Source organism: Pelodiscus sinensis, chromosome 7 (assembly GCF_052426305.1).
Source record: "Pelodiscus sinensis isolate ZL-2025 chromosome 7, ASM5242630v1, whole genome shotgun sequence".
NCBI lineage: Eukaryota > Metazoa > Chordata > Testudines > Trionychidae > Pelodiscus > Pelodiscus sinensis.
The window spans coordinates 53786971-53804378 of NC_143058.1; the positions used below are offsets into that span (position 1 = coordinate 53786971).

The 17408-nt window shown below is 42.8% G+C and overlaps 1 protein-coding gene across 1 annotated transcript in view; it reads left to right on the forward strand.

Moving 5' to 3' along the window:
- Window positions 1–17408, forward strand: part of ITGAV (integrin subunit alpha V) — a 92943-nt gene that overhangs the window by 60394 nt on the left and 15141 nt on the right. Inside the window, exons 20-25 of the mRNA XM_075933763.2 lie at window positions 1334–1481; window positions 6221–6313; window positions 7061–7140; window positions 11927–12007; window positions 13312–13417; window positions 14947–15105. Coding sequence (XP_075789878.1) covers window positions 1334–1481; window positions 6221–6313; window positions 7061–7140; window positions 11927–12007; window positions 13312–13417; window positions 14947–15105 — 667 coding nt within the window. The remainder of the gene's footprint in view (window positions 1–1333; window positions 1482–6220; window positions 6314–7060; window positions 7141–11926; window positions 12008–13311; window positions 13418–14946; window positions 15106–17408) is intronic.

The window sequence follows — 17408 nt, forward strand, 5'->3', positions numbered from 1 at the left end:
GTAATGGCCTGACAACCCTATGTATTAAGTCAATGTTCAATTATAAACTTCTGAGAGAACAACCCTGAAGCTTTGTTCAGTTTTGCAAATGTGTCAGGGTTATGAACAGCCTCCAGTACCAAACAATTGCAGACTTTTAGATTCTACTGCATATAAATGCATGATATGCTTCTATCTTGAATATTTCATACAGTTATTGTCACATCATCTAAAAAATGTTGTATTTGAATTGGAAAAGATACAGAGAAGGGAAACAAATTATTAGGTATATAGCATGGATTCTGTGTTAGTAGAGATTTAAAAAAAACTGAATCTGTCCAGTTTAAAAAAGGACAATTCAAGTAGAAAATGATAGAGGTCTATAAAATTATAAATGGTGTCAAGAAAGTGACTAGGAAGCAATATGTACCCCTGCATATAACACAAGAGCCATGGATCACCCAATAAAAGTAATAGGCAGCATGTTTAAAACAAACATAAGGAAATACTAAGTCATACAACACACAGTAAGCCTATGGAACTCTTTGCCAGTACATGTAGTAAAAAGGTAAGTTCATGGAGGATAGGTCAATCAATGGCTTTTAGCCAAGATGGTCAGGGATATAAACCTCAAGGAATGAATCACTTGATAATTGTCTTGTTCATTCCCTCTGAAGCATCTTGTATTGGCAACTGTTAGAAGACAGAATACTGGACTAGATGGAACACCGATCTGACTCGTGTGGCCATTCTTATGCTCTTACACTTGAGAATTCAGAGAAAATTTGGATCTCTTGTAGTTTATATGCAACATCTTCAAGGATTGTGTAGGGAAAATATTTTACATTTATCTGGAGTTACTAGAAAATGATTAAGGAGAAGATGATGATTGCAGTTCTGTAGTTAACTTTAAGTTGAATTTGGCTCCGTGTGTGCGTGTGTATTTGCACACGCGCGCGCGTGTGTGTGTACATAAAATGTGCGTGTATGGTCATTCAAATGGCAAGGTCATAGCTGGGCATCTGACCCATAACATTTATCTACTGTTCGACATTAGAAAGTGTGTGCACATTATTTCTTAAATTATGAAATGCTTTGTCAGGGATAGTTCCTCCCAATGACATTTCATGTGTGTTCCATTATTGCCGGTGACCTTGTATCGCTTTTCATTTAAAATTCATTGCAAGTTGCATTTTTGAGCTATAAAACATGCTTGCAATGTAACTGTGGTGACCCTTAATGTTCTGGTGCAATGTGACATTGCCTCTTGTGTCTGTACATCCTAGCTGTTAAGAGTAATGGCTTAAAAGATTTGAACTCAGAATTCACTTTTGCGCTTACTGTTCTTGTTCAGTGATCAGAAGCAGATCTATATTGGCGATGACAATCCTTTAACCCTGATTGTCAATGCCCAGAACCAAGGAGAAGGAGCCTATGAAGCTGAACTCTTTGTTATCATTCCACCTCAAGCAGACTTCATTGGTGTTGTTCGCAACAATGAGGTAAGTTTCTTACTCACTTTCCACTTGTGAGTATTTCTGTTGCATTTAGTCATGTAGTAGTTTGCAAGATTGGGTTGTGAGGGCTGCCTAAGCTTTAATCTTTCACTAACACTACAAATCAAGTTTACTCAAATTTCTTGTGTGTGTAAAACTGCACCGGAGCTTTCATTAGAACAGACATCCTTGCAGGAATTCTGATACTTAATTTGTTTCTGGTTAAAGTGCCATAAGGGAAATGTGTCTTCTTCCACAGTGACACTTATGTTTCCAGTACCAGATGAAACCAGAAAGTGAAAGCAGTGAGTGGGAAATACTAAAATCGTAACTTTCTAATGAATTGTTCTGGCTTCACAGCATACACACTGGCTTCCCTTAGGGTATGTTTACACTTCATTCCTCTCTCAAGAGAGGAATGCAGATGCAGACACCCGAAATTGCAAATGAAGCGGGGATTTAAGTATCCCACACTTCATTTGCATAATCGCATTATGGCGCTATTGCAGAATAGCACTATTTCGAGAGAAAAAACAGGGTTATTTCGAGATAAAACTTTTCCCTTGAAATAACCCAATTTTTTTCTATTTCAGGGGTCGGGTTTTATTTCAAAATAACCCCGTTTTTTCTCTCGAAATAGCACTATTCCGCAATAGCGCCATAACACGATTATGCAAATGAAGTGAGGGATATTTAAATCTCAAGAGAGAGAGGAATGAAGTGCAGACCTACCCTTATGTAGTTTTGTGCATTCCACACATAAATGTCAGCAGCGCAGCACACTATTTTACCCTTGAGGAAAGAGTTCCCAAAAGTAAGCTATTCTAAGAAGGGATCTAAATTGGTCATTAGACTGGGTGCACGAATAACCTTTCTCAGAAGGTTGAGAGAGACACTATGGGGGGGAAAGCTGTTCTTGATTTGATTTAAACAAATAGGGAAGAACTGGTTGAGAATTTGGAAGTGGAAGGCAGCTTGGGTGAAAGTGACCAAAGAAAATCATAGAGTTCATGATTCTAAGGCATGGTAGAAAGTAAAACAGCAAAATAGGGACAATGGATTTCAGGAAGACAGAGTTTAGTAAACTCAGAAAGCTGTAGGTAAGGTCCCATGGGAATCAAGACAGAGAGGAACACTTCCCCTTTTTCGAAAAACTGCATAAACCTAATATTTTAAGGAAGAGCAGTTTTTTGAAAAAGGGGGGTTCCGAAACAAATGCGTCCAGACTACTTTCACTTTCAAAAGACCCACTTTTGAAAGTGAAATCGGAAGAAGATATGCAAATTCCTCTTTCGAAAATACAGCGTAGTCTGGACATGGCCCGGGAAGGGGACATGATAGCAGTTTTCAGGTATTTAAAATGGTGTTAGGAGGAGGGATAAAAATGGTTCTCCTTGGTCTCTCATGATAGGACAAGAAGCAATGGGCTTATACTGCAGAAAGGGAGGTTTAGGTTGGACATTAGGAAAAATTTCTTAACCATCAGGATGATTATAAACACTGGAATAAATTGCCTAAGGTGGTTGTGGAATCTCCATATCTGGAGATATTTAAGGTTAAACAGACATCTATCAGGGATGATCTAGACAGTAGTTGGTCCTGCCGTGCAGGTAGGGGTCTGGACTCGATGACCTCTCGAGGACCCATCCAGTTCTAGGCTTCTATGATTCTAATATTCTCCCACCCTAAATCTTCACTAGCTCTGTCCTATAAGTTACAGGTAATCTGTGTTAGCCTTCCAGTAAGTCAGGTGATCACAGTAACTTTAACATTTTCTGAGCAGATGTCCAGCTGAAACTTCAGAGCTGATTTATTCTGATTCAATAGAGAGGTGTTAGTCAGTGATAGATAAACTGCTCAGGGCTGCTATGAATCCACACAGATTATTTCTGGCACAGGTCTTTTAACAGCACCTAATCTAATTAATCTATATTCAGATTCAGCATTTTATGTCCTGGGTAAAGAGCTGTGCAAATCAAAAAGACAAAGAATAATATCTGGATATTACTGCTCTATCCCTACCGCACAAGTGAAGAACATAGAGAAATATCAAATAACTGGAGATTCTGTAACTGCAGAATCCTCACTAAGGGGCTTCAATTGTCCTGGTCACATGAAGCATTTAGGATTGACTTGCAACTGCTTCCCCTGTTGCCTAGGGAGATGTTTGTATAATTTATTTTTTTTCTTGGAAGGGGCACTGGTTCTCTCTGCTTTCATTGTCATTGCACTTGCACAGGCACAAGCGACCCATCTCTCTGATTCTTGAAATTTCTGTGAAATGTCCCAGCAGTGCTTTGCCTCAGAGACTGCTTGGATCCTGTGTATGCTTCCAGAACTTCTCCCATCCTAGGTTTCTCCCAGTTCAGTTAGGCAGTTGACTTACAGGATTGTTAAAATGGCCACAAAGTTGGTGATTGTGAAGAGATAAATCAATAAATGCTGCTTTTGACATGAGTTCTTGCAACCTAGACAGATTATATTGCTCTGCTTCTCATGTCTTGTATGTGATGACCTCTCAGGCATCAACATACACACACTGTCCCTGTAGCCTCAATTAGGCTGCCCAGGGAAGATGAGAAGCAGCTCTCAACTGCTTAAGTCACGGGAAGCCATTCTTCCTCTCTACTCTGTGCTGAGTAGACCTCAGTTGGAGTATTGTGTCCAGTTCTGGGCACCACATTTCAAGAAAGATGTGGAGAAATTGGAGAAGGTCCAGAGACGAGCAGCAGAAATGATTAAAGGTCTAGAAAACATGAGCTATGAGGGAAGACTGAAAGAACTGGTCTTGTTTAGTTTAGAAAAGAGAAGACTGAGAGGGGGACATGACAGTAGTTTTCAAGTATCTAAAAGGGTGTTACAAAGGGGAGGGAGAAAAATTGTTCTCCTTGGCCTCTGATGATAGGACAAGAAGCAATGGGCTTAAACTGCAGCACGGGAGGTTTAGGTTGGACATTAGGAAAAACTTCCTAACTGTCAGGATAGTTAAGCACTGAAATAAATTGCCTGTGGAGGTTGTAGAATCTTTATCATTGGAGATATTTTAAGAGCAGGTTAAAGAGACATCTATTAAGGATGATCTATGCAGTGGCTGGTCCTGCTGTGTGGGCAGAGGACTGGATTTGATGACCTCTTGAGGTCCTTCCAGTTGTAGTGTTCTATGATTCTGAGCTTGCCCCCTGATGATGCAATTTATCCTATTTCTTTAATAGCCAAGGTCTATAGGACATAGAAAATATAGCTGGATTATCCCTATTCCATACTTGCCAAGTTTCAGAGAGCACCTGCTCTTAAAATAGTGAAGGGGAAAAAGCCTTTTGAGTAAGTTTACATAACTTTGCTGTTTGCTGTCTTAATGGGCTTCACTCTTCTAGTACCATATTCTACTGTGTCCTTCAGTATCCAAGATCATACTTCAAATGGCATATTCAGAGAGGCTTGTCTTCTGCTACCCTAGCTTTCTCTACTGTTGCTCGCTTGTCCTCAGTTAACTTGTGCACAGTGGACTTACCCAAAACCTGATGTCGAGGACTGCTTCTGAGGAGCTACTGACTTCTCATGGCATTTTGCCTTCTATAATAGCCAGGTGTTACTGGTGGGGTGTTCTGACAGCTGTCCTGTTTCTTTAGTCATAATAACCATTTGGCTTCATGTGTATGCTGCTTCTGTGTACCATATTGAATTTGCACAAGTAGCTCACACAGCAGACTTTGGGGACCGCCTAAAGACCACAAAATTAGATAAGGATCGAAGCCACTAGGCCAGGTTTATTGTCAAACGAAGTTCAATAATAGTTGTCAGTAGACTCTACTGAACTACTATGCATATGTACCTCCTGATAATGGGCCAATTTGGTCAGTGCCAGGAATGTGACCCTGTCCCCTTGGTTGGACCTCTTGGAGTACATTTTTATACACAGGTACAAACAAGTTACACATCAACCCTGATGTATCAGGTTGCCACCCTCTGGGGCACCTAGATCCACCCATTACCTTGTTTGTGGGGATTCGATCACTATCTATCATGCTGTCAGTTTAGACCCTGTCCTGAACATGGTTCGGTATGTTCCTGTTACCTGTGTGGTATGTTGGTACTGAGATGTTTTTTCCACATGGTGTTCTGTTACAACCCCTCTGGAATGTTCTTATGGCGTGTGCTTAATACCCCTTAGGTAAGAATCCTTCTGTAATATCAGCCCTGTTCTTGCCAAATTCTGTGAGCAGGGGCCCCTGTGAGCAGGGGTTTGTCTTTTGCTCACAGCTTAACTCTGCTTTGTATTAGCAAAGTCTTGTCCATGCTGTCTGGGTCTCAGGCCTCATACCAGGCCTGTGATATTGTGGGCCTATGCTGCAGGCCTTCAGCTTACTATACCTTCAAAGATTTGTTTCTCTTAAAGTGAAGTATTAATCAAGCTCCAGGACTAACTCACTCCTCTGCAGAAAAGTCATAGGTACTTCACATAGGTTTGGAGAACTCAACCTAAGAGAGACTTTAGGCCTCAAAAATCATCATTGCTACCCAATATGAGTAAGAGCATTAGAGTTTCACACTGCATAAAACTGGTATCTTTTACCTTATGAACTTCTTACCTCCAGATTTTTCTCAGAGCTATCTGTGACTATATTAAGATTGGGCAGTAATATTTAAATGAATGCAAATTGCTTGCAGCTTTGTTCCAGTTTTATAAACTGACACCAGAAAATATTGCACCGCTCTTTTTTTAAGATATAAGTGTTTTATTGCAGGCATTAGCACGGCTATCTTGTGCATTTAAAACTGAGAATCAAACACGCCTGGTGGTTTGTGACCTTGGAAATCCCATGAAGGCTGGTACTAAAGTAAGTCAAATGGGTGGTTGGGGTTTAAAAGAGGCATGAAAATTACTCTTCATATTCTTTGAAGAAGATGCATATTCATACTGCTAGGAGATGTAATCTTATTGACATTTAGGTCTCAAAATATATGTAAACCGCCCATACGTTTGAGTATTAAAAAGGAAACATTCTGCTAATTGGCTGCAAGTTGCCTGTAAACTAAGGTCTGAGAAGACTGTATGTGGATTTTATGACTCAATGTTACCTAGAATTATCCTATAGTAATTCTAAGCATAGTTATATAGCACTTTTCACCCATAAATCTCTAGGCCATGTACCTAGGGGACTACATATCACTTCCAACCATTTTAAGGATGGGGAAACTGAAGCACAGAGGAAGTATGTGACTCACTGCATGACTTTGGGTGAATTACTACAAAACTAGGAATTGAGTGTAGTTGTCTTGACTCTCAAACACTTGTCCAGTTTACTAGACTGTGCAGCACATTGGATCTGGAAATAAGTAAAAACAAGCTGGGGTAATGTATAGCAAATTTTACTTTGTTTCTCTGAGGAAGCAATGTGACAGCGTCAAGTGAGAGAGACACGCTTGTTCAGTTGGATGCCTTAAGTGCCAGTTCAGTCTGCCTTCTCTTCCTCTGTGACTGAGCCTTGTGTAATTTCAGTTAAGAACAATTGTGCTGAGTAACATTTTGTTATAAACGTGACTCTTATTCCACTAAACTTTGGTTACCTGGTTTTGTCTCTAAGCTATTAGCTGGGCTGCGTTTCAGTGTGCATCAGCAGTCAGAGATGGACACCTCTGTGAAGTTTGACTTGCAGATCAGAAGGTATGGAAGTAAATGCTAACACTTCTACCAGTCTACTTCACACTGTTGCTAGCACTGAATAGATAACTTGATAAACGACGAATCTATGATCAGAGCATTTACAATTTAGTTCTAAGCTAGCATCTTCCTTTCTAGCTGTAAATGCTTTATCGTGGATTAAACTTGCTTTAAAACACTTTTGTGGTGTTTGTAATGTAGAAAAAAGTCAGTTCTGTTTGGATGCAGCTGATTTTTCTTCCATGTGATGTGCCACAAATGAAATGGAGCAATTTAGTGACAATGTGTACAAAATCAGAAGAGGTATTTGAAATGGAGCTTGAGGTTTTGTACTTTGGGTTCCATTTGGATCACCTCTTCTCACATGCAGTGCCAACTTGTGGAATACAGGCAGTCCCCGACTTACGCGGATCCGACTTATGTCGGATCCGCACTTACAAACGGGGCTTTCTCGCCCCGGAGCTCGCAGGCAGCGATCCACCACCTCGACCTCCGGGGCGAGAAAAGCTGCTCCCGGTGCCCCTGGTCTGCTGGGGACTGTCTCCAGCAGACCAGGGTCACCGGGAGCGAAGCCGCAGCAGCAGCGGATTCCCGCGCTTCTGGGGCTTTGCCAGAGCAAAGCCTCAGAAGCGTGGGAATCTGCCGCTGCTGCGGCTTCGCTCCCGGTGCCCCTGGTCTGCTGGGGACCGTCTCCAGCAGACCAGGGACACCGGGAGCGAAGCCGCGGAAGCTGGGGACCATCTCCAGCAGACCAGGGACACCGGGATGCCAGAGAAAAGCCTCAGAGGCGCGGCACCCCGCTGCCGCTGCGGCTTTGCTCCCCGTGACCCTGGTCTGCTGGGGGGGGCGCAGCTAGTGTGCCCCCTCCTCCCCCCAGCAGACCAGCAGGCTTTTGTTGTGGACCCTGGGGCAGAGCAGCTGGGGCGCTGCCGGTTGGTCCCGCAGCGCCGCTCTGGGCACTACTGGACCAACCCGGCAGCACCCCAGCTGCTCTGCCCCAGGCGTCCCCACGTCAGGCGCTGCTGAAACTGACCAGCGCTGACTACAGGAAGCCCGAGGCAGAGTTTCTCTGCCCCAGGCTTCCTGGAATCAGCCGCTGATCAGTTTCAGCAGCAGCTGACTTGGGGACGCTTGGGGTTCTTAAGTTGAATCTTTATGTAAGTCAGAACTGGCGGTCAGTTTCAGCAGCGGCTGAATCTGGACGCCAGTTCCGACTTACATACAGATTCAACTTAAGAACAAACCTACAGTCCCTATCTTGTACGTAACCCGGGGACTGCCTGTAATGTGTGCATTTGATAGGCTCTCAGACGTCTGTTTTAAAATGAACTTTGCTTGAGCACTTCTATGGGTATGTCTGCACTGCAGCTGGAGGTGTGATTGCAGCTTGAGTTAGGCACATCAGCACTAGCTGTAATCTAGTTAGCTCAGTAAAAATAGCAGCCATGGGATGGGCTTCAGCTCAGGCTGTAGGAGCCCACCTGGATCACGGTGTATGGACTTGTGTTGCTAGCCTGAGCTGGCATCCGTGCTGCTGAATCTTCACTGCTATTTTGAGCTGTGCTAGGTAGATTCAAGCTGGTGCAGGTACACCTACCTAAAACTCACTAGTGCCACCCATTGATATGCAGGCTCACTCTTAAGAGCCTGTTAGGCCAGGCTTATGCAACTAATGAATTTGTGACCATGGGACGTGCTAGCCTCATGCCAGGGCTATTCACCTATGCCGTTCAGAGCAAAGACCATTTCTTTGTGTGGTACAGCTGGGCCTAGAACCTGAATGGTGGCTTCTGAGCAATCCTATAAAAACAGTTTACTATATCAGGAGCACATGAATGCAGTACATTTATGTGCTTGCTGGGGAAAACACACCGGCCTCCTGGATGCAGTCGATAGGAATCGCTCACTCTTTGGTTATGGTTTTTACACTTCTTAAATTAACACCCAGCTTTAAATGTGTGTGGTATTTTCTCCTTGAGGCGTCATGTGAATTTGTCACACTCCTCAAGGACTTTGTCCTCAGAGTCCAATAAATCAATTACTGACCCGTATATGTGTTTTTCCCCTCTCCAACCCTGCTAATATGAACAACAATTTTTGCTCCTTCCTTCCTTTTTATTGGCACAGCGGTTTGTCTCAGTGATCAAAAGCTTACTGGTTAACTGTTTAACGTCCCTACCAGTGGTTTATAACTCTAGTTCACTGCCCTGGGGAAAAGTTGGGCATCAATTGACCTTCTAGCTTTTCCCTCCCTCTAAGGCTATGGTTCTCAAAGCTTTTTCCTCCCTCTAAGCATGTAGTCCATGGCTGCCTTAAACTGGCTTCCACTGTGAGGGGGAGGAGGAAGTCCTGAACCTTCTAGTTCTACCTTGCAGGCCAGATCAGGTTTGCAGGGGGAGCAAGCGGTTCTGCATACACTTGAAGTGCAACTGACCTGGAGTAAATGACTGGTCATTTGGGAGCAAGAGGAATGTGAATACTGCTGTGACCCAAAGTATAAGAAGCCATTTATCACAAGGGGACTGCCTGTGCCAAAGCTTTTAAAGTGCTGAGGAGTTTCCACTTGGTACAGTTATGTTGGCGAGTGCAGAGAGGCAGGGTGCAGGAGCAAGGTAGGGTACAGAAGCAGGCTGGGGGTGCAGGGTCTCAGCACGTGGCTATTATAGAAGGTCTCAGCAGGGTGTACGTGTGAGGGGGATGGGATGCAAGTTTCACACCAATGACACTGCTTGTAGTCAACCCTATAGTAAACTAAGCAGACACAGGCATACAAATAAGTTACAGTCTTATGTTTCAAATGATAGGCTAATAATAATAATGAATAATAATTACAAATATGCTAAGGAGCTGGGGATCTATTGTTTATGCCTAGAAACACCTCTCTCCTCCCACCGATTCTAAGCAGTATAGAGATGCCTGTTCGCTTGGTTTGGGGAATTTATTCCTCTCCTGCCTCCTGCTCTGAGCTGCAAACTCCATTGATCACAGGAATCCATTTGGATGACGCTCAGTCTCAGGGGTGCAAAACAAAAATAAGAGTGTTCATTTCATTTGTTGACAGTTTCTCAGTGCAATTGGAAGATTCAACCAGAGCCCCTCTGGCGGGGTGGGATGCCTCTTTCAGAAGTAGCATAACAAGCTTCTGTAAAACAGCAGTTTTCTGCACTCATTAATGTCCCTTTCCTTTATAGTGAGTCACTCAGGCCCAGAGTCTCACAGTGCAACCACTCACATATTACATTACAATATAGAACATAAATACTACAAGAAAAAATAATATATGCAGCAACTCTCAAACATTCAGTAGTTTTTTAAGCATTAAACATTTTTAGAATTCTAATACTTTTAGCCCACAAGTGAGCCATTCAGCTTCCAGCTATACAGGCAGTCCCCGACTTACGTGGATCCGACTTAAGTCAGATCCCTAGATACGAACGGGGTGAGGCAACTCCCGCACATGAGCAGCAGCATTCCCGGGGCTCGCTCACCTGGGTCCTAGGATCCTCCTCCTCCTCGGGCCGGCTCCGACTGGGGTCCCGCAGAGCTGCCGGCCAGAGGAAAAGTGTCTCCCCACGCCCGCTGCCCCCCCCAGCCCCCTGCCAGCAACAGGCTGCCCCCTCCCCTGAGCAACAGGCTGCCGAACAGACAAAAGCAGCCTCTCTGCCCCTCCTCCCCTCTATACATGCCGGGCTCCCAGAGCGCAGCAGCGTCCCCGGGGCTCGCTCACCTGGGTCCTAGAATCCACCTCCTCCTCCTCTTCGGCCGGCTCCAACTGGCCTCTGCCTGCAGCAGCTGGCCACAGGGACAGGGATCCCACAGAGCTGCCGGGCAGAGGAAAAGTGCCCCCCCACGCCCGCTCCCCCCCCCCCCGCGGCCTCGCATCCTGCACGCCTCCCCCCTCCCCCCTGCCAGCACCAGGCTGCCCCCTCCCCTGAGCAACAGGCTGTGGAACAGCAGACAAAAGCAGCCTCTCCGCCCCTCCTCCCCCTATACATGCTGGGCTCCCTGGGCAAACAAAGACTCCACCAAAACAAACAAAGTGCTGGCCTCATTGTGTTAGCAAAAAAAGGACCCTCCTCCTAGAACCCTGGGTGGTGTGTGGAAATAAAGCTATTAGCTCAAAGCATGGTGCAGAGCTGTTTGGTATTTGATGAGTTACTCCTTTAGTCCTGAGTTTGTCACAGGGACAGAAATAGATGTGAAATCTTCTGAACAGGGGAACAGACAACAAAACAAACATTAGAGGGGAGTTAACCTTTCCCTATGCTATCCAAAACTAAAAAAAATGTTTGGCTAGAGTTTCCCCTACAATATGTACCAGTTCCGACTTACATACAAATTCAACTTAAGAACAAACCTACAGTCCCTATCTTGTACGTAACCCGGGGACTGCCTGTATATCTGTTAGGGTATGTCAGTCTTCCAGGGTTTGAATTAGTGGGTCTAGTTAAGACAGCTAATTCAAACAGAAAGGGGTTCTCTGGTCAGTGTCGGTAGTCCTGCTTCCATGAGGAGTAAGGGAAGTTGAAGGGAGAGTGTTCTCCCTTTGACTTCCTGCAGGGTGGACTGCATCAAAAGTCGAGTTAAAGTACTTCAACTTCAGCTACACATGCCGGACCATGGATGTTGCTGTACCAGAGAGCGCCAGACTAGAGAGGTTCAACCTGTACCTCTCCTATTTCCCCTATAACACAGAAGTTGCATAATAATGTTACGTAATACATGCTTAAGGCTTTAAAAAAGAATCTTGTTCATTCCATTTAACAAATGGACTTATCTTCTTTTTCAGTTCCAATCTGTTTGACAATGTAAGCCCAATAACGTCTTACCAGGCTGACCTTGCCATCTTAGCATCTGTTGAAATTAGAGGGTGAGTGTTGATAGTGATTTAGCAAGTGTCTCGTACTTAGATGTGTGTGATTTTTGTTTTTGTTTTTTGTAAACCTCCTTGTAAGCCTGCAAGTCTTGCTTCTTATTGAGCCTTGAAGGGTTTGCTATAGAAAACAAAACATGGATTTATGTCATCATCTTAAGGGCTTTAAGGGCAAGTTAAGCAATTTGGAATCCTAAGTCAGTTTTGAAAATGGGACTTGGGTTCCTAGGTCACTTAAGTCGGTGGAAAGTGCTACCCTTCATCTTTAGAATGCATTCAAAGAACAGCATGTAAAAATTTCTTCCAAAAAATCATTTTCAGCTCAGACTAAGAAAACACACTTTGAATCCAAATCCGGCAGAACTTTTTTTTAGTATATAAAAAAACTCTCCAATTATAGGTTTAGAGTAGCTTATCCCTTTCAGCCTTAGGCATAGTAGCTGGCAGGTTGTGAGGACTTTCTCCTACTGCTATTTATTGAAAGCCACGCTCGTCTGACAATTAAATGGTCCTTCTGATCAACCAGTCAATTCAGGATGCCTCTCATATTCATATTTTCATTTTCCTGAATAGCTTTTTATTTATATATTTATTTTACAAAGAGTGTTTTTGGAGAAGCACTTACACCTCTAAAGAATCCTCAAGGTGTTCGGTGAGGAGGTTAATTTTTCTCCTGCTGGAACACGAATATTGCTCACAATCATTAGGGCCTTGCATATTTTAGAGGAAAAGTAAAAATTGCCTGTGAGGCACCAGTTTCATTAATTTTTTCCTTCCTGTTAGAAATCTGCTACATTAACAAATTTCTCGAGGCCCTGGTGCTATTAAACCTTCATATTTAAAAAAGAAGAAGAATTAGTAAAAACCCCAAATGGGCCAGGAGCTGCCTAAGTTCTATGTAGGACCCTACCAATCAGGTACTTCTATGATCAACGCTGCTCATAGTTGAATCCTTCAGCATAGAAGGTTGTCCAGCTAACACATGTAAACTTTATAATTTTATTTTATGCAATGATCCCAAACTAGAAGAATATGAAGAAAAATCCCCTTGAGAGAAAATTATTAATGGTATATTGAGCAAAAGATCAAGCATTTAATACAGCAAACATCATTTCTGCTCATTCCATCTTGCCAGTATTTCAGATAGAAAGGTCAGTGTCAATTAGTGTCAGTTATTAGATATTTGTACATTTTAGTTTGCTTGATTCTGCATTATGAAAGCCTTAGGGTCCCTTTTTAGGAACTAATAGTTTATTAGGCTACCTATTTGATAGTTACTGCTTATTCCCTTCACTATGTAGTGTCTCATCTCCTGATCACATCTTCCTCCCCATTGCAAACTGGCAACCTAAGGAGAATCCAGAGACAGAAGAAGACATCGGTCCTCTAGTTCAGCACATCTATGAGGTATGTCACTGTTACGGGATTGAGGTCCAGGGTTCTAACCAATACATTACAATTGGAAAGTAAGAAATATTTTAGTTAAGATTTCCTATATGGTAAATATGCAGTTAATGCCTTACTCCATCTGGTTGCTCAATAGGAACTTAGAATTTTCTGCATTGAGTCAATCCATTGGCCCAAGCTATTGAGGAAGGCAGAAATGCCTAGCAATTAATACAGCCACTTGTGCAGTGCTATACATTGCAGTTAGTGGGAGAGAGAAGGAATTCCTCTCTGATCCTTACAGCATTTCACTTATGCCTGAATCATACGCTGCTATGCTATTTGACACATCTGTGTGTTATTGACCATAAAATCATCCAGTCCTTTAGAAAACTACACAGATTATCTGGTATCCTGAATCTTGCAGCAGTGAAATCAGTAAATGACTAGTCGTTGTGTTAATTATTCTGGACACTCAGATGTACTCTAATTATGCAGAGTCATTACTAAAGAAGTCATTTGCCTTGAAAATTAGAGTCTTTTCAGAGCTCTTTTTTTAAGCAACTATCACAGATTTCATCTCTGTTCAATTAATTTTGTAAAGAAAATTTTTTGTAGAGAGCTTTCTGAGGATAATTCAAGTTATTATACAACCAATATGGTACCACTTTATCTAAATAAATTATTCTTATCATATATCTGAGAAGTCCACAATGTATGTACAATGTTGGATAAGAAACATAGGGCATCTCTCACTTTTTGAAAGCAGAAAAATATCTTCCCTTTAAGTTTGTTCTGAAGAATCTCTCCTTTCCAGCAAATTATTCCAAGTAATTATAAATTAGCTTCTTGCTAAATAAAATTGAGGTTCTTTCGATAGTATCGTTGCTGATACTGTACTTTCAGGGAGGGGAAAACTTATAGATGCTTCTTAGGGATGTTAGTTAGCGTGTAATTGAATAGTCATGTAACCACATCAAATTTTAGCAGCTACACAATTATTTAGAGGCAGCAGCACATGGTGGAAGGCGAGAGCCGGTCCGTGAGGGGAGTTAGTTTAAAAACCAGCTCCCCACACAGACTGGCTCTGTCTGCCACACGGCACTGCTGCCTCTGATACAGAGACAGCAGTAGAGGGTGGAAGCAGCCCCTGTCCTTTGGGGTCCCAGCTTCCCACGGACAGAGGCTGTTCCACTGCAGCAGTCCCTGTCCACAGGAAGCTCGGACCTCCCACAAACAGGAGCTGCTGCCACGGAACAACCTCTGTCCGTGGCGGGCCCAGGCTTTTAAGTTGGTTCCCTGCAGCACCGATTCCTGCCTCTTCCCTGCCTCCTCTTCCCCCTCCCTGCTGCCTCTGATATAGAGGTAGCAGGCAGGGGAGGGCAATGCATGTAGTTGACAGGATTAACCGATAAGCCCATGCTTATTGGTTAATTGTGCAGTCATCTACACATTAACATTCTTAATGCTTCTTATATTCGTGTTGCTGGGCTGTTAACATAAGAAAGAAGATGGTCTTATTCAGTCATTAGTTTTCTTTTCCTCACTAGCTGAGAAACAATGGTCCAAGTGCTTTCAGCAAAGTGATGCTGAATCTTCAGTGGCCTTACAAATACAACAACAACACCCTGCTGTATATTATGCAATATGAAATTGATGGACCCATGAACTGCACTTCAGATATGGAGATCAATCCATTGAAAATTAAGGTAAGTAGAGACTTTTATAATGCTGTGTTTTGGTATTGAGTAGAGTTGGGGTTTTGTTCCTGTCTTTTTGCTGTATACTATCAACTGTGAAATATCAGATTATTTAACACATTCTGGGCCAGGCCCTCTACTCTACTGATGTAAATAAGCATAGCCACTAGTTTTCTTGTGTTTTACTGCTGTTGAGAATCTGCCTATTTTGTCTATTCTTTTTTATGTACTCCCATTTATTTTTTGTTGTATTCGGTCTCCCATTGTCTTGTATGAGGAGACGTCAGTTTTTCAGTCAAAACTTCAGATCTAGCATCCCTTTTCTTTTTTAACTCTTGTTGGCATAGTTTTCAGTCCACAGCAACATATAGCCTTTTCTTTAAAGTGAATTTTGTAATATGGTAGTGAGGCCACATCTGGAGTATTGTGTCCAATTCTGGGCCCCCCACTACAGAAAGGATGTGGACACATTGGAGAGGGTCCAGCAGAGGCCAATCAAGATGATTAGGGGGCTGAAGCACTTGACCTGTGAGGAGAAGCTGAGGGATTTGGGCTTATGTAGTCTGCAGAAGAGAAGACTGAGGGGGGATTTGATAGCAGCATTCAACTTTCTGAAGAGAGGTTCCAAAGAGGACGGAGAGAGGCTGTTCTCAGTTGTGACTGATGGCAGAACAAGGAGCAGTGATCTCAAGTTACTTTGGGGGGAGGTCTAGGTTGGATATTAGGAAAAACTATTTCACTAGGGGTATGTCTAGACTACTTGCCTCTGGTGACAGAGGCTTGTAGATTTGTTTACTCGGCATAGGGAAATGAAGCGGCAATTTAAATAATCGCCACTTCATTTAAATTTAAGTGGGTGCCGTGCCGTGCCGTGCCATGCCAATCAGCTGTTTGTCGGCTCAGCATAGTAGTCTGACCACTCCGCGGTCAACATGAAAGGGAGGTCGACAAATGCCTTTGATGTCAACCGTGGAGCGTCCAGACTAGCGCACTGAGCCGACAAACAGCTGATCGGCTCAGCGCGGCAGCCATTTAAATGTAAATGAAGTGGCGATTATTTAAATCGCCGCTTAATTTCCCTATGCCGGGTAGCCCAATCTAAATGCCTCTGTCGCCAGAGGCATGTAGTCTAGACACATCCTAGGAGTGTGGTAAAGTACTGGAATGGGTTACCTAGGGAGGTGGTGGAATCTCCATTCCTAGAGGTTTTTAAGTCTCAGTTTGACACAGCCCTGGCTGGGTTGATTTAGTTGGGATTGGTCCTACTTTGGGCAGGGGGCTGGACTCGATGACCTCCTGAGGTCTCTTCCAGCCCTATGATTCTATGTCCCCAGGGTGTTCTGCTCTGGTGGCTTGATTTCAAGCTTAAATAGAGTGGAAGTCACCTCTGTTACTTCCAAATGAAAATCAAAGATAGTGCCCAAACATATATTCACCAACACAAGGTCTAGACTATTTTAATTTCATTTTTTAAAAGTTATGATTACCCAAGCATATAGGAAGTCTGTACAGACCTATGCACAAGTTACTCATAGGTCACATCCTTAACAAGTGTTAGAGTGATGAGTCTCTCATGGCTTGATCATCAGTAGAGGGATGGTTCCTGCTGGAGTCTTCCATAGGGAGCTCAGTTTTCCTGTTCTGGGTATCCTCTTTTTATAATGTGATTCTGTCTGTACTTCCATTCTACGCATGTCCATAGACTTGTTAACCCTCCTTAATCTTATTGGTCTGTATCTCCCCGGAAACTTAAGGAACACAGATTTGCTATAGGTAGTGTAAGGTTTCTCTATATTCATTAGTTTGTCGCACAGTTAGTATTCTGGGGTTAAGATGCATGTCAGGGACAGGTGCACCTTTACAGTATTTTTATGATCTAATATTAATCTTCTGGGTAATTTTGTGCAGTATCACCACTTTGTAGCTCTTTTCCTATAATATTAGGACATCGGGTTATTTTCCAGTCACTTATGTCATCTTTTCTTCTCTCCAAGGCCTAAAATAGCTAAGCTAAATTCTTGAGGACCTCAGCCTACAGATTCTTTTATTTCTGCGTGTCTTGCCTATATCTAATACCTGGTTCCTCTAAACATTTATTAGTCTCTTACTTTTCTGTCCTTTAAATTAACTCTAATTAACAGACAATGAATATATATAACACATTGATTAATCATAATATTCTACAATAAATAATAACTAAAATCGGTGGATACAAATGGAATGTTACTTAACCTAGGATTTAAACAGCAACATTCCAATAGTTGTTTTATTGTTTTGTAATATTTGTATTTTTGAGCTTACAGGGAGATATT